General features: G+C 31.9%; 1 protein-coding gene across 1 annotated transcript; it reads left to right on the top strand.

Moving 5' to 3' along the window:
* The first annotated feature begins 2,934 nt into the window (after positions 1-2,934).
* Positions 2,935-25,351, top strand: LOC126976948 (protein lin-28 homolog). Its single transcript, XM_050825546.1, has 5 exons — positions 2,935-3,111; positions 16,755-16,870; positions 22,309-22,481; positions 24,751-24,871; positions 25,171-25,351. The coding sequence occupies exons 1-5, from the start codon at positions 3,072-3,074 to the stop codon at positions 25,237-25,239; spliced, it is 519 nt and encodes a 172-aa protein (XP_050681503.1). The 5' UTR covers positions 2,935-3,071; the 3' UTR covers positions 25,240-25,351.
* Positions 25,352-25,686: the final 335 nt, after the last annotated feature.

Consider the following 25,686-nt stretch of genomic DNA (forward strand, 5'->3'; position numbering starts at 1 on the left):
CCTGTACTTTACATAATATATTATATGTACCTACGACAAAATGGCAATTGATTGAGTAATTAGGTAGGGCCCCTAAGCAGTATTAGCCCAGGGCCCCACAAATTCAAGATCCGCCCCTGTTGACAAACATCTATGTTCTGATAGATGAGTTTGAACAGGACAACATTGTCAAGAGTCGGATATTTTGATTATAAGCCTTGCACAGTGTTACTAAAATTCAAACTCGTAGCAATTCATATTTATCCATACATGTTCCTAAAAGGCTTTAAACGCTCGTGTCATTTCCCTTGCAGGAGAATACGGGCGGAGGTGATATCTGCACATCACCAGACGCAATCCGTACGCCCATTTGTCCTCCTCTTCCATACAAAAAAAAGTATTACAAACTAATACGCGTGCTTAGGATGACCTATCACAAATAATTTTCTGAAAAAATTGCCCGCAGAATACAAATTTATGTCAAGTAATAAATTTTGCCAATAAAAATAAATAAATAATTCCTCAACTTAGTAGGTTTCCTTACTTTTTAGGCATATCATGATTGGAAAGTTGGCAAATTTCAAAATAATTATTGAAACTTTTTAGGAGGCTTATAATAATGTTTCATTATTGTTTGACTTTAAGAAACTTTCTTCGGCTCGAATCGATCACCTTCCGCTGATTTTCGTCCCCCTGAAAACGTTTTAAATCTACAACATAAATGTGTTCATTATAAATTTTATTGTACGATACTACTATTGTAACTAAAATAAGAAAAAAAAATCCCGAAAAAATTTCTTGCGCCCGTTCTTTTCAGGCCTGGGGCATACTATTTCGAATGGGTGGTAGTTTTTGACGTTCAATAAGTGATTTTAAATCCTATTTTGAATAAAAAAAATAACTTCAATATAAATAAACACTGTCACGTAACATAGATCTTGATATCATAGCTGGAATTTCATTCACAACAAAATAAAGTTGTAAAGTACTCTAATATCTCGACAACAGAAAAACATCTCCTGAATAGATGACTCCAGCTTCAAATCATTTACGATAAAAACTACATTATTCTATTGACCTCTGACATATATTTGAAATAAACATCCATAGCCAATAAAACAATAGAGGAAGACGTACGACGCATTCATGTAATAGATAATAAAGTATACATAGTACGGGATACATAGTAATTATTATTAGGGTCAAAAGCGCTCTCGCAACTTATCTATTATTGCGGAATAGCGAGGGCGACATTGATAACTAAGACCATCAGGTGGCTGTCCTGTTTACATACTATATAATATTTCATATATATTTATATAATATACTGTACAGAGACTGGTAGAGAGACTCATTATAGATTATTATTTCTATTCATATAATAAAACTAGCTGACCCGGCAAACGTTGTTTTGCCATATAAAGTATAATTCACGCGATAGTTTTATAAGTAATAAAATATTGCCTATATTATAGCCTGTACATCATTTTGTTCTATTGTCAATAGTTTTTGCAGCGCACGCAAAAATAGGTTTTCGATTTTACACCTTGTGTTACAAAATAGCAATTTTATTACGGATCCCTAATTTTGAAAAAAAAAACATAGCTTATAGCCTTCCTCGATAAATGGACTACCCAACACTGAAAGAATCATTCAAATCGGACCAGTAGTACCAGAGATTAGCGCGTTCAAACAAACCAACAATTATATAGATATTTATAATATTAGTATAGATTGTAACAAACTAAAAACCTTTTTTAAATAGAACATTTTTTTAAAGAATTCATGCTTGGGTCAAACGCAAGAACTACTGAATAGATTTAATTCGAATTTTGCATAAGAGGTGGCTAGAGGCCAGAGGCTATTTATTCATACTATTTTTGCTCCTAAAACTTTATATAAATTAATCTTAATATATATAAATTACGTGACACGTTGTTTGTCCACAATGGACTCTTAAACTAATAAACGGAATTTAATGGGGATTACTTCATGGAGTGCAGTTTAGTCCAACTTGAGAGATAGAATAGTTTTTATTTCGAATTGGGACCCATAATAATTTTTATTTCCAATATTTGTTTTGTAGGGACATGTTTTCTATGAGAGAATTTATTGACGCACGGTTTGACAGTTCTGCTGTGAAACAATTTCACTATAACAAAGCATATTTGACGAAATAATTATTGATGTTATGAAAGATTATTGAAAAATTCATAAAAAAACAATTTTTTATTTATTTATGTACAGAACAATGTCTGTAGGGTAAGCTAGTAATATAATAAATTTACTAGCATTAATTGTAAATCTGTTGAATATTTTTTTATATTAATATACGTGGTTTAGATTTTCTTGTAAAAATAAAACAAATTAAAATTATTCTCTTTGAAGTTAACTCTAGGAAGTTATATTTATTGATTTCAGCTCTGATAAAAGTCAATTAAAGTTTGCTTTAACCAAAAGACTTGTGATATACGTGGAAATTGAAACTAGTTTAAATATTAATAATTAGTTTTATTTATAAAAACTCCCTGAAAATCTACTTTAACATCGACGCACACAACTCTAATAATGGTTTCCGCAGTAAAAAGTCCAAACAGCGTTGTAATTAATGTTTTCAAGAAGTCTTTGACCTAATAACGTTATTGAAAGCATTCTGACTAAAGCTTTTGACGTTGATGTTCACGCGTTCTAACAAGTGACACATTTCGGATTGGGGTAAAGTTTTTATATGAAGTAATCGTATCGATAAAGCAGCCGGCGTTCGGGCAGTAAGCACGTTCCTTTGCCTCCTCTATTTTAAAACTACTTCGAGTGTATCCAATATTCGGGAAGGGTCGAACCGCATCAGTGAGCGTCGACACCACTGCGGCGGTCGGCCTCTAGCCTCTACCACTCAACACTCAACATTTTCGATGCAGTCGCCTTGCGCATACGGCGGTGGTCGCTACGGTCGTATCCGCGCATTCTCACGTGCATAACATCTTTATCTTCGACTCATTCATACAACATTGAACCTTATCTAACGTGAATAGTGCAGAGGATGGATTTTTACCGAAGGTGATACTAGTGCGAGTTCGTATATTTCAGTTAAAATGAGCGGAAGGGAAGGCGGAAATGCAGTTCCGTCTTCGAGTAAGTATTTTTTTTTGTTTATTTTTAAATATAGTTGTATTTTTGTAAACTCGTGACACGTGTTAGTAGTATGATTGTCGGGACAACAACTCCATTGACTCGATGTTGTTTACTAATCTAATATTATTTGAATTGAGGTTAATAGACTGTCGCCTCACATATGCGTAGCACCACAAGTTATCAAGCTATTCATAGTATCTAATTATAAAAACTTCGTTATTAGTAATATTTAAAACTAAAAGCACATAGAGAAACTTTAGAGAGATGTTAATATTGTGTAACTCACTAGTTCAGTACAGCTTTATATACGTTGGTTCTTCATTTGTATTTAAATTGATACACGCGGTAGGAAATAAAAATTAGGAATGTATTATCAAACAAGGTGCGCATCCCACAGTAAATTGTTTACTATAACATCGTAGCAGCCACACGATTCCGTTTAAGTTACTCGCGGTCGAATGCTTTGTGTGCATCAAACTATGATTGTTGGACTCGCCTTTACTACGTATTAAATAGAGCTCAGATTAGTTAAATTCTATTGTTTATATGTGTGTGTTACAGAAGCTAATGTGCGTTATAGGTCGACTGCATTTTCGAAGGATTTTAGTCCCCACCAATCTTCTAGTACGTGTTTTTGCCGTTGACATACCAATCTTTTAGTGAGGAGAATGATATCGATACCGTGGTACCGTTAACTTATATCGTTTACTATTCCTAGGAAATCTCCTATTGCATCACGATATTTAGTATAAATTCATGTATTTTAATATATTGGTCCTGACGACTTTATCTGGTCGGATAGAATGTCTTATCTGAACCGAGCGACCACCGGAATTGAATCTAGGGCTGTCAATGAATGAAATAGCTGGAATTGATAATTTTGAATACCTTCTCTGAAATTAACTAACTTGTATTATAGTGATTAATATATTCATTGGTTTTGTATTTTAAATAAGAAAAAAAAAAGAGCTTATATTTTTCTCCAAATATTCCTCTAATTTTTTTCTTCCCATAAGTACAATATATCACTAGTGTTACATATGAAAAATATAATTAGATTTGAATTTTTTAATGTGTTAAATTTTTAATAATTAATATTGTCTTTTAAAATTGTATATACAATACTCAAAAGAGATTTTTTTTATGGAATAGGAGGAAAAACGAGCGTACGGGTCACCTGTTGTTAAGTGATCACCGCCGCCCACAATCTCTTGCACACCAGAGGAATTACAGGAGCGTTGTTGGCCTTATTATACCAATACATTTATCGGTTGAAGATTCTACATTTTTTTTAAATGCCAAATATAAAATAGTAACTCATGATGGTATTGTATGTGTCATACTTCTATTGGCACAAAAAAAATCAATTTAAAAACATTATTATGTCGTCAAACTATTCGTGTAGACAGACGCATGGAATTAATTTGATAACAACCTCAATGGCTTCGGCGACACGGACAGGATCATCAATATTGCAACACAACAAACCCACTGAATTTAAACAGAGAATTGAACATGGAAAAACGTAATGGGATATTCCCAAAAGAATTGTAATTCATAGAGAGTTGTTGTTGAAGTACACATTTGGAATGTTTAGAAAGTCGATGTTAAGTAATGTACGTCCCTACACCAGGGCCCGAGTTCGTAACCAGTCAATTAAATCAGAATAGTGGCAACTCTCTGTCTCACTCTAACTCAAAGATCCCGATGCCTATGCGCCACTTGACCGATGATTCATGTTCAAATTCCATACCTGCGATTGATAAGACCAGAACTTCTTGTGAATGACAAAACGCTAAAGGCAAAGTAAACGATGAACTCTTCTGCGAGAAGTAGCGAAATTGTTTTTGATGTGAATACAATTACAACAATATTGTAAGTTTGTAATGTATTAGTTCAAAGTTTCTAAAGTTCAAAAGATGTTACAAATTATGATATTTAGAAATATTTCAGTGCTTCCATTTTATAATTAATTTTGTTTTTAGTTTTCAACATAAAGTTATATTTAACTAACTCTACAATATACAATTATAATGTATTTTTTTGAGACGGTAAAGTAACATTAATGACTAATATTATAATAATTAGAATTAGATTGGTGCCAGTTTATATTCGTATATTGACTAAAACAATATTTTTTGAGCTGTTATAGGTAATTATAATCTATTAACCCCGATAATTTAAGTTCTTATTTAATCTAGTTAACACTGTCTCCTCTTTTATTTCTTTTGACAATTTATTAAATATTTTGAACCTATTTACAATTAACACCAATAAAGCACTTTCGATGTATACAAAGAATGTAGTCGGGCGCGCGGTTGTGTTAGTTTTGGAATAGTGAAAGTTTACATAGAGAAGAAGTGCAGAAAGCATATTTAGATAATTAAATCGGAGTTTCCTTTAAAAATGTCAATTAGAAAATTTTAGAACTAAACCAACATAATATGTTTTGCCAAGGGCGCCCTCTAGTATTTGCAAACGTTAATATGACAAGGTTTTACCTTTACCTAGTCTGTTTCTTTGCGCTTTGGTTCTAAAATTATACAAATATGGCCGTATTCTAATAGTTTAGGTAGCTAACAATAATACGTTTTTAATTCGAATAAGTTTTTTAGTTATTGGCCTCATAACACGGGTTACTTATACAAAAGCTTATAAATTATATCTTTGCAGTTGAGCTTATTCAGTATTTAATTGTGTTGGCGTAAAACTTATATAGATATTTGTAATCATACTTGTGATATTATTCAATGATAGAGATAAGGTGAAAATGCTCATCTCATAATTTTATGGATATTAAGTTATTAGGTTTTATGTATGTTAATTATAAACGGATAAACATGGGTTCACTTTGTATTATACTCCGTTGTTTGTGGCTCAATTTAAAGGATTGAAAATATTGTAGCTCCCCTAGACACACAATATACTAGCATACAAAAGACCTGACAGCAAGATAATCTGTGACCAATTATATTTGTCAATGTGTGCCTTAGCTAGTAGTTTACTATTCAAAATACTATAGACCTAATGTCAAGCGTAGCTGACTGTTTCGCTTACCTTTTCTATGTTGCTATATATGGAAATACAGAGAGATATTAGAGATGTTCTTCTCTCTCTGCTCGCTGTGTTTGTCTATACGCAAGTATATTGTGTCTATGGGTTATTTGCATCTTGCTCATACAATATTGCCGTCTATATTTACACGCACCTGAAAGTAAACATTATTTTTTGTTTGCTAATCCTACAGCTTCCCTCACTTACTAGTTACTCACTCACTACTTAGTTTTCACCTACAACTTTATTGGATTTCACAAAAATAGTAGTTTATATGGATATATGTCACAGATCATATCACATGGGTATTCATATGTAGCGTCTTGGACAGGGTAAGGATTGCGGAGATTAAATTGTGTATTACTGTCATGTCTGATATGGTGCTTACCAGAATCAGATTAAATTAATTGGCTTTACGACGATACGTCACTTTATTGTGACGAATACCACCACAGCCCAAACTTAAATACATACTTAGTGTGGCACTGGCGCTGTCTACATTGCGGTTTTCTATGATTTTTCTTCAATACACAAAAAAATAAGGATTTAAATTCCTTGCGCCGTCGTCCAAACAAGTGCTCTAGACAATTACATAACTAGGAAATCTGTGTGCCCCGAAAACTCACGAATGGTATGCCGATAGTCCTAATGTCATAGAATAATAACGCTCATAACGATAGTTTCATTCATAGTTCCTCTCGATATTGAAGTAACAATATAATTAATGTGTGCGTGAGCATCACGTACTTACATTCGCCAACACGCACACAGATAGCCACATAATGTTGCAAGTGAATAGACATTTGCCTAAATCAGTAAATTATAAGAAATACTAGATTATATGTATTAAGAAAGAAGAAATAAAATGTAAATTAAAAATTTAATAAAAACATCACGTATTTTATTGTTTGTTTGTGCAACAATTTTTAATTATTTGTGCAACAATTTTTGAAGTGTAAGTAAACAAATTCTTTAGAATCGTTGTTTAGTGAAACTCGATGAAACGAAAAAGCGAGACGATAGAGGCGCCGGTCCCAAATATATCCGAGGTTTTCTTGGGTGCAGAGATCGAATTTGGGATAATTTTTTAAGTCCAAGATGGCCGCTGCGCATATTTATCGTTTCAACAATATGGATATCGAAGCCGAGGTTCTCGAGGGTGCAGAAAAGGAATTTGGGATCATTTTTAAAATACAAGATGGCCGCTTTGTAATATTATGATTTCAACAATATGGATATCGTATCCGCGGTTCTCGAGGGTGCAGAGAACGAATTTGGGATCATTTATGAAATCCAAGATGGCCGCTGCGAAAATTTATGATTTCAACAATATTGATATCGAATCCGAGGTTCACGAGGTTCACATTTTTTAAATCGAAGATGGCTGCGGTGAAAAATTTTTTTGGTGCTGTACGTATGCGTGGTGGTCATAATGATAATCCTAATGCCAAACAACTTATAGGTGTCTTTCGGAAATTGTTATCTTGGATTTCAAAAATGATGCCAAATTCATTCTCTGCACCCTCGATAACCTCGGATTCAATATCAATATTGTTGAAATGATTATTTTGCGCGCGGCCATCTTGGATTTAAAAAAACAAAATGGCGCGTAACCGGAAATCGTGACGATTTGCTTTAAATTTCTCTCATACATCGATAAAGAAGTTTCACTTCAAAAACATACCGACGTATTGAGAACCTCCTCCTTTTTTGATGTCGGTAAAAAAGAGTATCCGTTAATGTTCTCACGAGCTCAACTTTTTCCGAACTTATGGTAAATTCAGTAATATAAAAGAAATATTTATAGTGACTATTCAAAGCGCTTAGTTTAAGCCTAATTGAATTAAGATTATTTGACTTTGACTTTGAATACTTATAACATCATCATGGCGTCGTACATTATAGCCTCCTATCAATATTTACCGATAAACACAAAAAACTATCCCAGCGGAGGAACTCGGGGTATATAGTACTTTCATAGCTGGCAACATATTTTTTCAATGGCGTCTGTTTTGTTTACAAAATATTTTGCTTTTTTGACGAATGTATTAGCTTAAAATAAAGGTTTTGAAATAGTATTCAGGTGTGAAATGTTATTTTCCTATCATTATTTTTATTATAAGACGCTCTGTGACATCCTTTCACTGCACAGTAAGTCATTTTTCAATGAAATTTCACGCACTTATTGTCCTGGAAGTTGACAGAATGACATTGACGCGGCGCAAAACGTATGTGGTCATAAACGACCACATTTAAACTGCTTCATTTCGCTTGGGCCTACTCATGTTCTAAGCGTTATTATACTAAGCCTAATGTTATGACAATGACAATTCTGTCAACACTGTACAAATATCGAAGAAATCTAGCATATAATGAATATATAACATACATGGAACCTTGTCACATTTGTCAATTCTGTCAGTTTGCACACGGTACTTTTTATAGTGTCTTATATACGTCATTACAACGTCACTTAGATGGCGGATTGTCCCCATCTTATCGCGAAGGGTAGGTAATATTTCCTATATTCAGATACTTTTAAAACATGACACTGCGATGTCCTTATATCTGTCAAGACCATTTTTTCAGGAACACCTGAAGGTATCAAGTGTAATTGATTTATCAATACAGCTAATGTCTCTTGACGCTCTTAAATCGAGCTTTTAGCTAATTAAATTTAATAACAATGTAGACAAAAGTCACTGGTTGGCTTTGCACAGGGTCCAAGTGAGCCACCCAGAGGAATTAATACATTAAAGATTTAATGTATTAATTATTTGGTTGACATAAAAGAAATAGATTGTACAATTAATATTTGGCATCACGAAGCAATGTTATCTAATTATAATTAAAAAGGAGTAAATGTAATGAAATTATTAAAGTCTCCTAAAAACCCTTCGCTGAAATCAAAATCTATAAGATACTTCCCATCGACCTACATCCAAATCTTAATCAATAATGAACGCAAGGCTTTTAGCCCACATAATATTATTTCACCGACCACCAATTTTGTTTCTGCACATAAAAATCTTTAAATCTTATCATACATCATCTTTTTCCCTATTCAGAAACTTCTATGCTCACATAATAAGACAGGATATAATATGTATAATCTACTTAAGAATACTTGAAACGAAAACATGAAGTTCCCCTTCCTGGTTTTAAAATAAGTTGTTCTTAATTTAACTCAGCTTTCAAAATAGTTAAGGTAATCGCTAGAAACTATAGCAATAAATTGGGAACATCGCGACTGTATTTGTTATGTGAGATAATTTGGTCTTGGAGGGGCAGCTGCGTGCCGCATTCCCTGAAATGTGTCCTAGATACTTTCTTTATTGAATTAAATAAATACTTAAATTTAAATTTGAATAAGTTTTCACTAAAATTCAGTGTAAACCATAAAAACATGTGTATTAAATTTTATACGTTGTTACAATAGTTTGAAATGTAAAGACCGAGACTGACTAATATTCGTGACTGACTAGTATTGCCGATATCGCGCACTCCCTCTTACTAACGTGAAGGTCTAATATAGGACGTATTGACCAACAGTAATTATTGTGTTGAATTATGTACCTAATTTTCAACGTAGCACTAGGGAGCTACTGTGATCGGTGATCAGCACAGTTCATATTTTAATTTAAAAATAAAACTTATTATAAAGTAAATTTAATTACTTATTAGAATAATAGTAGTAAGAGTGTGTTAATCGAAATCCTATCGAATATTTCGGCAGAGGCTAATGGAACGCTATCGAAAGCGGAGCATGTGTTTGATGCAATGTTCGAAATTCCAAAGTTTATGTTGGAGGGTGTTGTGGTACAGCTTGATACGGGCGTCGGGCGTTCAGAGGCCGACGACTCGTGTCTCACTACGGTGCGTGCGCAGAGTAAACAGACGTACATTGCAACTTTCAACTCTTCACATTCCTGCTTTCCTTGTACACTTCGTCTGGTATTTGTATTATATTGTCAGCTAAGGTATATTTCATGGAGCTATTGCTGGACATAAAATAATGGGGCCACTTAATTAATGCTTGGTGATCAATAGTGCCAAATGCATAGAGAAAGCAAATTGCAACTTGTTTTTGTTACCACCATAACACTCGATTATTATTTAATATTGCTGCTTCCCTAGTACATCACTAAATATATTTATATTACAAACACATTGTTACATATAAAATAGCTTAAACTTATTCATCGCAAATGGTACTTATGCATCATGCCTATAAGTTACTCTTTTAATCTAATGTATTTTCCATAAGGTTCCATCTAGTTTTGGAAGAGTATTACAATAATATTGATTTATTTTTCAAATATATTTATTTCATTACTTTTTTCAGCCAATTTATATCCAAAAGCTTATAAAATTTCGAAGAAAGAAACTGTAGAAGAAGTAGAGTAACTTTTTCGTTTCTCATATAATTATAACAATCATAACCAATATTAATTATCTTTTGCATTTAAATTCCTTTCTATAACATTGCATATAAAATATTATGTTATAAGTATGAATATTACAAAATTCTTTCCGAGTATAAAAAGCCCATTTATGTGACGAGCCCCGTTATCTTTATTTAGGAATGTTTTGTTCAAATACGTTTTACCTTAGTATCAACATCGTAGTAACGAATAACATTCCTATCGTTCGATACACTCATTCACATATTATAGTTTCGAATGTTTGATTGAGACAGTTCTCATTTAAAATAATTTAATATTCAAGATACCTTAGCCGGTTTTAGGCAGCTTCCTAACTTATGGATCAAAGTGGAGTTACTGTACATAATTAATACTATAAAATACCATATCATGTACACAACACAACATAACGCAATAAGTACACTATATTGTTTTTTAATAAAAAGTTTTATTTCGAAATAATAACACCAGACTTAGTACAACAAGTAATACGATTATAGCTAGAGTAATTAGACACAAAAAATATTTTTAAGTATTTTAGCTACTTATATTTTTAACATTCTAAAATTGATTTAATAGTTGATTGCTTATAAAATCTACACGTTACACACTCTTGTCAAATTCACTTGAAAAAGCTTAATTACGAAAAATATTATTATTACTAGAATATTAATTAACCGTTCAAAAGAAAAACTAGATTTGCACTTATTTTCTTTCATTCCTTATTGTTCTTTAATTATTATTAAGCCGACATATTTACTAAATACATAACTTCATTTTCACGTCTATGAAATACAAATTTCGAAAATTATGAAAGAAAATTTTGCCAACAAAAATCATTGCAATTTCCCAATTTTTTATACTATTCTAAATATCGTAATGACAGGTAGAGCTAACTCTACATTTACTGAAATTATAATAACAGCCGATATAATACAGTATTGCAGTGCGTTTATTACTTAATGTATATGAGTTTAATTCTTTATTTCTAATATAAATACATAATAATATTTATTTTTTATTTTAAAATTTCTTTTGATATTTTATTTATTAAACACTTAGTAGGTTCTGGATAAATTATTGGATTCATAATATTTATGTTCACTATTCGGGTAATTTCAAAAAGAAATAGTTTTAATAATATGTTTGCTTAGAAGAATTCATTAGATAATAGACTTAAAAAGTATATATATCTTTAATAATTATATAAGGATTTTTTTCACATAGAACATCTATGCGCATAGATAGGCTATCAGATAATATGCATGCATCTGCAATCCATATTGGATAATTATAAAATTTTTGGATTTATTTTTATATAAATTCATTAGGAGCTCTCAGTATCCACATAAGAAAGTTAAGTAATTACCTATCTCTATGAGATACAGTTTTAACTAGTTTCGGCGTCAGAGGTCCTACCACCACCCCTTTTGATATCACTGTAAAACCTTTATTGGATTTTATTACAATTAACAATGAATACATTTAAATAATTAGTACAAAATAATAAATATCGTAAATTTAGTAATTTAAGTTATTTGCAGAGATTCTAAAAAAACTGAACGGAAGAATCGCTCAGCTCAGATCCGAAAATAAAAACAATAAAAACAACCATTGATTATTTAATGCAAACAAATCATTATTAAGCATTATTAAAAAAAATACCAATTTGAAAGATGGTTAACAAGGGAAACATCAAAAGGGAACCTGCATTCAATAGATGTATTTGTAAAGTTAACATTGAGTAACGCTGCTAGTTGTGTGTTATTCTGTGGTTCCGTCAAGGTGCAGTGTTACAGCGATCAATGAAGAGCTACCACGGAGGCAACCTAAATACCGCACATTCTTCGTTCCCCGTTGCCAGTTGCCACGTGTAGTTACTTGCTTTTACCTACCGCCGCTAGTTCTCGAACTAATGTTAACTTGCATACTGCATAAACAATATTTTTATTAGTATTAACAATTATATTATGTTTTAAACTATACTATCTTAGATAATTCGAATTTTCTATTGTTTTTCATTTTATTTATTGATATTTCTTTGTGGAAATATTTTGGGATAGTAACTATGTGGGTAGATACTAATTTGAATTTGAAATCTGAAATTAAAAAAGCAAACATAAGACATCTAGTCAACCTAGAAATATGGTGGAAAATATATCACGCCTTGAGGTTTTATTCATTTCGATACTGTTAATAATATTCTCACTCTTAAATAAAACACTTTTAAAGGATTAAAACGCGTGTAATTGTGTCTATTTTGCATAAGATTCTTGCGTAAAAGTTACATTTTTATTTTAGTTAACCCGACGTTTCAAGACCTTTCCAGAACTCGTTTTCAGGAGGACTGCAGATGAAGATGAGCATCTAATGTAAAACCGTTACAATTACACGCGTTTTAATCCTTTTAAAAGTGTTTTATTTAAATGTGTAACACTCGCGTTAATAAAAGAAAATACAATATTCTCACTGTTTGTATATTATGTTTCTATCCTACACTCAGCGGAATGAGAATTTATCTTAAAATTCGTGGTCATTGAATCTTCTAGACTCCCCCAGAAATTCCAAGTTATATTTATTTTCCAAGTCATCATTATTTTATTTGATCTTCATTTAAAGAATATGTCTAATTTGCATGCACAATGCTGTAGAAGCAATGAAATTATATTAGAAAGAAGATAAAATCCATATAGCTTTTAATTAATTATTTATTTATATAAAATTAATATTACAGTCACCATATATACGTTTAAGATTCAGATAATAAAATTAAAACAATTTATAAAAAATCCTCCAACACACTTAAATAATTCTTATAAAGCATCTCGAGGATTAATAACATCAACAGTGCGTTCAATTTGATTTCACAGGTTATTTTAATGGTACCTCTTTGTAACAGAGAGGCCCACAATGTCCTTTACGTTCTTTAAATTTCAATAATTTTCATATAAAGGCCGCTGTTGTAGCATTATCTATTTATTCATGTATAGGAAACAAATAGTATTATGATACTTAAATATTAAAAAATCTTAAAACTTACACTTTCACCAGTGAAGTTTCCAACAATTTATACGACACTTTTAGTTAAAAGGTAAGCAACGGTAAGATAAAAACCACAAAACAAAAGTAATACAAAATAACAACTAATTACAAGCTATATAAGTTACACAATATTATACACGCCTATTATACAATACTATAATGAATTAGTTATTATATTCTCTGTTAAGTGCACTTGCTACCACTGAAGTTAAATTTTTTATCATGTTATCTGTGAAAGCCATAAACTATGTATATTATCAATTCGCAAACAACTCCAGGTTAAGTTCTTCCTAACCATAACCTAACAATCCTTGGACATTTTAGTGCATCAGGTTGCAATTTGAGCTGATATCATTTTAATACTTGTTATAGCACATTTTGCATTTACACTCTACTGTAAATTGAAAAGAAAGATGTGCCACTACCGTTAAGAAGTAACCTACATAATCGCTGTATATATTTTAAAGTTGTGATAAAATAATAATTAAAGTGAAAAATCTTAATTTGTCAAGTATTGACGCCATATATATTACGAGTATAGCAAACTTAATTGCCTATTAACAGCGTTATTTAAAAACAGAGGCATTTCTACTAAATATTGCGAAATTTCAAATAAAATCTTATTTTGTAAATCATTTATATAACTATTTAATAATAATTAACACAAATTAACTCTACTTATTTTAATTTAAATTTAGTACACTTTTCAATACGGAGGGGTTCGAATTATCCCCGTGAACTTAGTATAGTTCTTTGATAAAGTAGATGCTCATAAGGAATATATAACAAAATACTATAATTTAGCTAATAAATTGCACATTATATTAATAAATTAATAATTAAGTTACTTGCAGTGAGTGTAAGAAAAAGATGAAATAAAGTATTACTATTATATCTATTTTATAAAATGATTACAGGATTACGTGTACACATTATAAAGTGAAAGAGAAATGGAAGTAAATCTTAAAAAAAACTCAAGTTATACAATTACGCATCTACATATTTTAGTGTCAGAAAAATAAAAGTAAATATTTGATAAATCTCGAGAGTTAAAGAGAGAAATTGAAACAGACTTTAAACAAACAAAGGTACTATGAGATCATATTATAAACGTTTGAAATTGACTTTAGGTCTATATTTCACCGAAACACCACGGTGGCGCCAAGATTTTCTATTTCTAGAAATACTGCTACCCATAAAATATGTCATTTTTATGGGTATCTGGCAGTCTCAGATCCATGACAGTCTAAATAATTTTAACATACTTATTAGTCATAGCTTAGAAATATCCGGATACTACGGTATTTCCTCTTAAATAAGTAATGACTCAAACATTCCGGAAACAAACAACAATATAACAATTCATCAATACGAACATATATCCATTCCACTGAGCTTAATTAAAAGTGAGTATTGGTATTTATTATAAAGTCCCTTAAAATGAGGTCTTTAACCTTAACAGCTATAGTGATATCTAAACATAAAAAGAGTAGTTCATTCTTTCATTAGTTTCCCACGTTGTTTTTTGTTAAGGAGGTCGATAAGGGGAATAGTATACCCTTTCGAAGTTCTGTAAGCGATCGTAGGCCCTTATTTATTGCTAATAGATTTTCGAACGGTATAAAATGTCTTGAGGATGTGTGTTTTTAAATAGGGGACAATCCACTTAATGCGATCATACAAAGCAGCGATTATTTTTTTAATATTCATTGACATTTTATGAGAATTTTTTACGTTAAATAAACGACATTTTTATTTTAATTATATGCTAACTCCCTTCCTAAGCGCCTGTTGGGAATGTTAATGTATATTCCGTTTGATTGTTTGAACTCAAATTATTGCAATAATTTGATAATGTATTCTAGGTATTCATCATTACTTTAAAAAAAAAGTCTGTAAAGATATTTTTTATGAGAAAAAGCGACGACAAGAGTTCAAATTCTCTTAAAAGTAAGTGACACGCTCTACTCATAACAATGATGTGCCTAGGGTAACTAAATACCAAAATCGGATTTGTCCCAAAATTGGGCCAGCCTCTTTGAGACATAAGATCTTAAGTCTCACTACGCCAGTAGTTGCACTTACTATGGTGCCCTCGCCGAAACACAATAATGCTTGAACAATATTGTTTGACGGCAGAAAAAGGCGCCCCTGTAGTACCCACGTAGATGCCATTATGTGGATTGAAGCATACAACTAGAATATGTGAATGTGTCCAATAAGAATTAACATGGGATACGTATGTCTGATATAGTATGGTATTGGTTTCGCCATAATCGCCACTTTTGGCAAGTTGGTTGGCTATCCCATTATATTTTGATCCTCTTTCGGAAGGAGGCTGTTGCATATCCTACGTTCTGTTCCGAGATCTTTGGGGATGCCTTTATCTAGCAGTGGACGTCATCCTCCTGATTTGATGCGGCCTGTATGGGTTCTGTACCTTTATACAAAATTTACATCTCAAAAGACACAAGAGAGGGCGAAAACTGTCAAACATGTCAAACTTAACAAATTTAAAATTCGCCATTTTTAATTTTATTTTATAGCGTCTTACTTATTGCCATAGTCACAATAGTAATGTTAATTCTGCTGATATATCTTTGTCTATCTATTGCGGTGTATTAACGTAAATGTAATTCAACAGTATTAGGACAAAAAAAATATTGAAGTAGGCGTTTCTTTGCGGAAATCCATAATTATACAAGTGATTTAAGTTTTCTTTAGTGTTAATTCCGCCAATATTTGTTTTTAAACAATGTGTTTCGCCTCTACACGAGGCATCCTCAGGACATGTTGTCTCGTCAAAATCTGGCACGAGACTGGCACGAATTATGGCGAGACAACACGTCCTGAGTACTAGAGTCCTGCCTCATGTAGAGGCGATATAAATATTGGCAGAATTAACACTAAAGAAAACTTAAATCATTTGTAGTATTAGGACATCCCATACGGAAAGAAAAAAAAAACAAGTAATAAAACTGAAAATTGTGATTTGAATCGCGAAACATATTAAAATAATGCTTATCATACAATAGTATATTATAAGTATATATATATATATATATATAAGTTCAAAATGGAGTTTTTTTGCTAGTTAACTAAAGAAGTTGTTGTTGTTGACAGGTACGGGGGGAGTGACGGGAGTGCCGCGCCGTGGTCGCTGCAAGTGGTTCAATGTAGCGAAGGGCTGGGGGTTCATCACGCCCGAGGATGGGGGCCAGGATGTCTTCGTGCATCAGGTGACTTATTAACTTTGCTATTATACAAATTAAATTTGTAACCAAAATTTATGAACGATGCGGGACTCGAAGCCCCGCCCTCTTGGTTTCCATCCGAGCGTTCTTACCAACCGAGCCAACCGTTCGAGTGACGCATGGTTCATAAATCTTGGTATGTCTTCTTCAACTCTCAGGTTTTGGCTCCCATCTACAGGATCTACTTTACAGTTGATAACCTGCTCAACCCCAATATTTACATATTAGGCAATTGACGATGATGATTTACTAAGTTCAAAAGAATTGTTAAAGAATGTTGGTGTGGTAAAGGTTACTGATATACAAAATAAATGACTCTATTGGTGATACCACAGATTGGGAATGGAGCGAACGCACACAGACTATTGAATAATAAATTTTACTGTACAATTTTACATTGTAACCATTTAAAAAAAAATCCTGTCCAAATTAATACATAGCTTGTTACGCTTTCAAAATATTAAATCGAGATTAAATTATTGCATTAATTTCTAAGACAATCATCAGTTCAAAGTCAAACAATCGAATGTTGTACATTTTAAAATCTGTTATGTCTAAAAGTTTTACCATGAAACCTCGCACCAAGGAGGTTTTAGTTTTAACCCCTTGTATTATACATCTTGAATAAATAAAAAAAAACAAAATTCAAAAATTATATTTATTTTCTCTCACAATAAAAACTTACAATACACAGTTTATTAAAATCTATATTGATACATTGTTATAATTGTGAGAGACCGGCGCTTGAATTAGGTAACAAATACCTGTGCTACAAGTCACCGGGCCCCCAAAGCACATGGTTAAAATGATGGAGAGAATATACAAAAAAATATTCACAATAAGAGTGATATAAAAATTATGAATATTTGATACTGGTTCGGTAAATTGGTTTTTACAAACGAGTACACGAATAAAGCCCGAGATTTTTTATTCCAAAAAAACACGCGTCATTGTACATTTTTCACACACATCATAACACTAATATAAAAATGGCACGCATTTGCAAAAGACACCACAAAAAAAAGAACTACATCTTTCGACTCATTTTACAATGAGACAAAGATATTGAGCAAAAGCGCATTCAGTCTATTAATAGTCCTATGAAACTCTTTGTAATTGCAATTCTTATGTGTTAATGAAATTGAAAAAACCGTAAAGTTACGAACAACGCTTTTCGGACCATGCGATAAAATTTTATAAAAGCACACTATACGATAAATTCTTCAATAAAAATATTCGCAATTACATTATACGTGTATAAAAATTAACCGAATATTAGATATTCGTACCTTTTTCGTGTCCTAGAAGTGTGACCGATACTTAAGTATGTGGGACTTATACTAAATAATGTGAGACTAATACTAAAGGAGCGACAGCCATCTTGGAAATTCGACTAAACTGAACACAAATAGTGACAAACTTTCATTTGTGACTTTATTTCTCTTGCCGTTTTTAAGACTTTAATTAAAATTTAACTTTGCTCTAGTATATGTTTGATTTATCATCCAATGCAAAGACCGTCTTTCATTCATACATTTACCCCTTACCGTATACTATATGACACTTGAGAAACAAGTTATGAAAATTAAGTATAAGTTATTGTATGAAAAGCTTTAGGCACATATCTATGACTAGCATAACAATTAAACCCGAATTATTATATTTATTACATAATATTTACCTACTAACATGGTTATAAATTATTTTATTAGATATACTAACAAATTGTGTGCATTTCGAGATTCTCAAAGTATTTGCCTTAACGAGAGTATTACGCCATTAAATAAAAACAGTTTTTAAAATGATTAAAATGATTATAATTTTAATTACTTTCAAGTCGCTTTTCCGCAAGTTTGCATGTACAGGTGTACGAAACGTGGGGATGTTTTTTTAATTATCATAATAAGTATTTAAAATTCAGTCATATTTACTAGTGATATAATTTTAATAAATTATTTGTATACAATAAAGTAACGCATGTAGACGAAGTCATTGATATCTAGCTAGCGAGCAATGTAGTTTTGTAGTTTTGTAGTTATATAGTTATACATGCTATTGGTATCGTAAGTAAGAAGTTCATTGAGAAAAAACCTCGTATCTATCGGTTGAGCTTATTTGTTTGTTCGGCTTATCAAGTCCGGATGTTTTTTCTATACATTTACGCCACCAAAATTGTGCTTCAGCCGACTGCAAGCGTAATAGCGGTAAAAAATTACTCACTCTTGCACACAGTAAGGTTCAATATCCAAGCAAGTATGTGTAATGTCCGTTACGACGTTTCACTGTTGGAGTCAGTGCTCGATAACAACACTAGAGGAAAAAAACTATGATTTATTTCATTGATAATAAACTGTACCTATGTTAAATAAAGAGTCTGTTTCAAATGTAGCATTATGATGTGAACTTTACAGAACTATCCCTAGGTACTTACTATTTTAAGCATTGTATAAAAAGTATAACCATTTTTGCATCAATTTTTCTTAACAATAATTTATTTATTTATTTATTTATTCATGTATAGGAAACATAATGTAACAGTTAGAAATTGACGAGTACTTATAAAAAAAAATATATTTATTTTATTATTATTTTATATTTTATAAATATTTATATTGTGTGTATCGCATTTATCTAGGGGAGTGTTCCGAAGAGCTGTTTCACCTGATTCCTGCCGACGAATTTCACCTTCGTTGCGTGGCGGTCCTCCACAGTGCAGTTTTTAAGGATCTTTTTACCACATACCACAAAGCTGTGGATTGCGTTTCCTTCTGGGAGGTTTCAAGACTATAGGACATGGATACCTTCAAAAAAAGTGCGTACACCTTTTTTAAGGGCCGGCAATGCTCCTGTGATTTTTCTGGTGCTGCAAGAGAATGTGGGCGACGGTGTTCACTTAACACCAGGTTTGGTTAATTATCGAAAAATATTGATCGACATAGAGGATGGATCGCCATATTGGTTATCAAATATCAAATATTATGGTTGCGTTCAAAAATTTAATTTGTGACCAAACTTAAGCTCTTCTTAAAAATAATCTGATAAATAGTAACCACCTGTTGTTAATCTATCAAGTGTAGTTAGATGAAATTAAGTTTATTTTATACCTCCTGAGAAAGTTAGAAAGATATAAAAATTCCAATTAGTTATTCATTTTAAACTATTCCTTCAATTTGATTTCTGAACGACGCATCACAGGAAAAACAAAATTGTTGTTTTTATTTAATTCCGAGCATTTTCATATTTATTCACCTTTTAAACCTCTGGACTTCCACAAGTAATTCAGGACCAAAATTAGCCAAATTGGTCCAGCCGTTCTCGAGTTTTAGCGAGACTAACGAACAGCAATTCATTTTTATATAATATACTAGCTGACCCGACAGATGTTGTTATGTATATAATAAATAAAATAATGTTTTTTTATGAATTTGTCAATAATATATCGTAACATCAAGAATTATTGTTTTTATTTAATTCAATCAATTTCCTATTCACCTTTTAAACCTTCTCTGGACTTCCACAAATAATTCAAGACCTAAATTTTCCAAATCGGTCCAGCCCTTCTCGATTTTTAGCGAGACTTACGAACAGCAATTCATTTTTATATATATAGATAGATAGATATAGATGCTTAAACTAAAAAAAGAGGTTTTTTGTCTGTTAAAATAAGAAATACTTTAACACGCACTTTGATTTTAATTTTATACATCAGCGGTAATGTATTATATAAGTAAATATTGCTTGGAAGCCATTCATTGTCACCTCCTTAGTTTAACTCGTTGAAGTTCAACCTGTAAAACCAAACGTGCAACAACGGATGCAGGTGTTGAACTAATCAAGAATTTTTTGATGCCTGAGAGGAATCACAGAATGTACTTGGTATCTTCTGTGAGTTTTTTAATAGAAAAGGACGACGAACGAGCGTATTGGTCAACAGGTGGTAAGTGATCACCACATCCTCTCTGTCCACGGTCCACGGACCACGGCACGGTGTTACATTCTCTTGTAACACCAGAGGACCGTTATTCTTGGACCGTTCCTCTTCCTTATCGAAAAAAATTAAGGTAATACTACCTTTTTTTCTATCTCATGTTTGCGGATGATACTTCACTGATATTTAGATTTAGAGTAAAAAGAAGCCAGGTTATATATGATAAAGAAAATGGCATTCTATCTGACATCGTGTACTGGTTTAGCGCTAATAACCTATTGTTATTTTAAGAATTTAAAGAAATATATAATATTTTCCTTACCAAATGTCAAAAATTTAATGCTAAACAGTTCTTCGTTTAAAAAAAGAGTGTTTTGTTAAACGAAGAGGTGATAAAACCTGTGGAATCTGCTATATTTCTTGGCATAACTCTGGATTCCAAATAACAATGGGCCCCGTATTAAAGGTTTGGCTAATAGACATAGTTCTGCAGCATACGCGGCTAAAAGTATTAGACAATTAAACGTCCTAGTTATAGCGTGATTAGTTTAATTTAGTTATATTGATAGTATTATGAACTATGGTATATTGCTATGGGGCAATGCTGCCGATATCAATGCCATCTTTGTTTCTAGAAGAGCGCTATTCGCGCTATTTATAACCTAGGTCCTAAGGAATCATAGAGAGCAAAATTTATAGAAATAAATATCTTGACTGTTGCCTCATAATATATTCTTGATAATATTATGTTTTTTCCTACTCTTGCCATAAATACTGAAACAAAGAAAAATAAATATCTATTGCAAATAATATTGATTACTTTTACAGTGTGTAAGTAAAATAGTTAAATATAAAGCAATTTAAAACATAAAAAGCTTATTCGAAGTGGTCTCCATTAGCTGCAATAGAGTCCTTTAAGCGTTGAGACCAGTTGTCATTAGAAGCACGCACTCTTTCCATGGGAAAAGTGTTCACTGCCAATCGTACGGATTGTTTTAGGGACTCCAAATAATCACGGCGTTTAGAGCAAGCCGTACTCTCTAAAACTGACCGTAAATCATAATCCAGCGGATTAAGATACTACAGCGGATTCTAGTCGAACTGTCTATGAACTCTAGAAAATGTTCAAAATAAATGTATTACGAAATTCAAAAGAATTGTTAAAAAACGTTTGTGTGATAAAGGTTACTATAACATAAATGACTTTCTTATTGATACAACAGATTGAGAATGGAGCGACCGCTCACAAGCTATTAAAAATTAATTTTATTGTATGATTTTACATTGTAATCATATTCTTATAAATTAAGAAGCTCGCTGAGTTTGTTGCGCCCGTTCTTCTCAGGTCTGAGGCATACCTTTTGAAAGGGGTTTAGTTTTTGACTTACAATATTATGTTTTGTTAGTGATTTTGAATAAAAATATTTGAATTTGAATTAAGACCTTACACCAAGGTATCGATCATTTAAATAATTAAAAATTTCAACATTTTCAGAGCGTCATTAAAATGCCGGGATTCAGATCGCTCGGTGATGATGAACTGGTGGAGTTTGAGTGCAAGGAGTCTGACAAAGGTCTTGAAGCAACACGGGTGTGTGGTCCGTCGTCAGTGGACTGCCAGGGTTCACATCGGCGTCCGCTGTCCAAGAAGAGGTTCAGGAAGATTCGGTATATATTTATGTTTTATTAATATTAGGTTGCATGTCTAGATACATAAGATACATTATAGCCTTAAGGGTAAATATATACCTACACTTTTATAATAAAAAATCCCAGTCGCTGCTTAGGCATTGTCTATAAATGAATTTAAATGTACGTATTATTAAAAACGGCTCCGTCTTAAGTCCTACTACTCCACAGCTGAATATCTAAGCGATCGGACTGCCCGGAACTAGATCTAGATAACTATTTTATAGCAATAAAAATAACTGGACATATAGTACAAAAATTTATAAAAAAGAGCGCAATAAAGAATGCTGCGAGTTTTAATTGCGCCGTTTCTTCTCTCTCAGAGCGCCATTTGCTTCCGAAACTGGAACTGACACCAAAAAAGTTCAAGATGAATAAATTTGGAGAAAATAAGTAAGGCGTTACATACTCGTATATGCCATTGAACTTGCTCATAGGGCGAGTACGGACCAGGGCGTGCGAGTCATATTATATATATATATATATATAAGTAAAAAGAATCATTTATTAATTATAATTTATGACTAAAAAATAAAACAACCACCCGAAGCATTTTTTGAAACAACAATTAATTTTGTTGTTTCAAAAAATTATTATATTTTAGTTACGGAATATGATTTGAAAAAATAAAAAGTACAACAACCGTCCGACCATACAATATAATATTTAATGTTCTTATAACTGCTAGTTATATTACTTTAGAGGAAAACGGTTATAACCAGAGTGAATTTTCGGTATTCAAAGTCGATTCAGCCATAATGCCGCTAGAAGACATTCGCCCAGCTTTGTAGACAGCGCTCGACAAGTGCACTGCACTCCCATAACTCAGGGGTCCCGAGGATCATTTATATGTAAATGTTACTCACACACTAGTACTATAAACTTAAACAAAAAGAGATTAAATGTAAACAAATATATTAAAATTCTGCAGTAAACAATAACAAACGTAAAAAATTTATTTTATTTAAATAAAAATATTACATTCAACAATCATAAACGTAATTCAACAGAAATTATGTCAATCAATTGATTGAATTTGTAATGTCCTGGGGTTATTATTCAATTTCTAGATTTTTGCATTCAAGTCTTTTTAAAATAAAAGTCCACTTAAAAATCGCTAAGACATTGGGTTGCTAGTAAATATTTAGCTGTTAACAATCATAAATATATGCTTCAAACTGATAACTATTGAATGTTTATGTTTTGGTTTTATAATAACGCCTACTGACTCCAAAATGCGCCCGCGCCGATTGTCTTTGATCCGCGTACAAATGCTGACACGTCGCGGCAAGCTGCTAGCGAGTGTCACCAACTGCTGGCCACATCCTAAATCATCTACACGTTCGCAGAGCGTGTTGGCCCAGGCTTGGCAAATGTGGATATGATTCAAATGCTACAAATTATTTTCAATCCATACCTAATAACATTTTTACATTTAGTAAGCAAAAGTATGTTTGAAAATGCATAATAATCTATTTCTTGAATTGAATTTATTATTTAAGAATAAATAGCAGGTGGAAATCTGTACTTTTTTAGTTCTAGATATTCAATAAAAAATATTTTATTTGGGAATCCTAATGTTTTTACTTTAGATTTGTAAGTAGATAAGTAGTTATAATTTGAAACATCTTTATGTTAACATTGCAGTTTATACATATTTTAACTTATGAAGCAAATCATCTCAAGTTTTAGAGTGCTGCCACAGAGAGAGAGGTGATCTAGAGCATCAGGTTTTTCGGTGTAATGGGCACATAATATTAGGTCCTTACCATCTGATGGTCCCGGCCTTCATTTCCTCCCATAAAAATACAATAATCTGTAATATATTTTATGAATTGTATTCATACACATTTATAATAAAGTCCCAGCCACTGTTCAGGCATTATCTATAAATAAATTTAAATGTTTTATAAAAAAAATGGCTCTGTCGTAAATCCTTTTACTCCACTGCTGAATATCTAAATGATCGGACAGCCTGGGACTAGATTGTGATTATTTTATAGCGATAGAAATGACTGTACAATATTGTATATTTTTATTGGAAAGAGCGCAAAAAAAGAATGCTGGGAGAGTTTCTTACGCCGCTTCATCTCTCTCAGAGCGCCATTTGTTTCCGAAGCAGTAGTAGTATCTAGTAGTATAAGAAATGACACCAAAAAGAATTCTAAAGGAATCAATTTTGAGAAAATAAATGTCTTTTATGCCTTTTTACGAATTCTGCTTCATTCTTATGCACTTTTTTTTTCAGATGTTACAACTGCGGCGAGTTTGCTAACCACATAGCGGCCAAATGTACTTTGGGCCCGCAAGCCAAGCGATGTCATAACTGCAAGAGCGAAGACCATCTTATTGCGGACTGCCCTGTCAAGGTACGAGAATATTGCACTAACTACATTTGTAAAATATCATTTATTATTCAAAAATAGTAAATTAACAATCAAAATGCCATTTATTATAAAATGTAAATACTTTCCGACAGGCAATTGATTGATATTTCATACTTTTGAAGAAGTTTTGACCTATTTATTATATTCAAGTACACTAGAGTCCGATTGTCCTTTAGTAGTTTACATTAGTAGTTCAGAAATATCATGAATTTAATAATTGGCCAGTAATGTCTAATTAAAACTAAAAAAACCCTACTTATTTCGCACTCTATTTCAAACAGGTTGAGAAGAAGAAAGATGAACCGCAATCGAAGACCTCGAGCAGTTCCCAGGAAAGCCCACCTCAGTAATTAAGGAATCATGCACGTTTTGAAAAACAAAAAGTAATCATACAATTATTAATACCTTCTTAAACGTCTTATTAAGCTTTTAATATCGCTTTTTAAAGCAACGATCAAAGGTCTAAGGAACTTCATTATGAAACTTATCTACCTCATTTATGACAAAGATATTAAAAATATTTTTTTGCTAAGACTGATGAGTACAAATCCGTTAATTTTAATAATGTTTACTCTAAGATCTTTTTATCTTAAGTTTGATCATAACATAACATATAGTACAAATTATAAGTGTTCAAGTGTATTTATACATTAAATCGTTTACATAATAAGATATATCCAAAGTTTCGTGTGTTTATAATATTACTATTATTTATAATATTAATCTGTTGGTATATAAAATACATAATGACCAATTTTACGTTGTTAGAATTAATATTAAATTAAAGATATTAAGGT

This window comes from Leptidea sinapis, chromosome 43 (assembly GCF_905404315.1).
Source record: "Leptidea sinapis chromosome 43, ilLepSina1.1, whole genome shotgun sequence".
Classification (NCBI taxonomy): Eukaryota; Metazoa; Arthropoda; class Insecta; order Lepidoptera; family Pieridae; genus Leptidea; species Leptidea sinapis.

Excerpts from the sequence above, each read along its gene's own strand:
- LOC126976948 (XM_050825546.1), top strand. The coding sequence starts at position 3,072 with ATGAGCGGAAGGGAAGGCGGAAATGCAGTTCCGTCTTCGA. Across the intron at positions 3,112-16,754 it reads AAATGCAGTTCCGTCTTCGA|GTACGGGGGGAGTGACGGGA; the intron begins GTAAGTATTTTT and ends TGTTGTTGACAG. Across the intron at positions 22,482-24,750 it reads AAGAGGTTCAGGAAGATTCG|ATGTTACAACTGCGGCGAGT; the intron begins GTATATATTTAT and ends TTTTTTTTTCAG.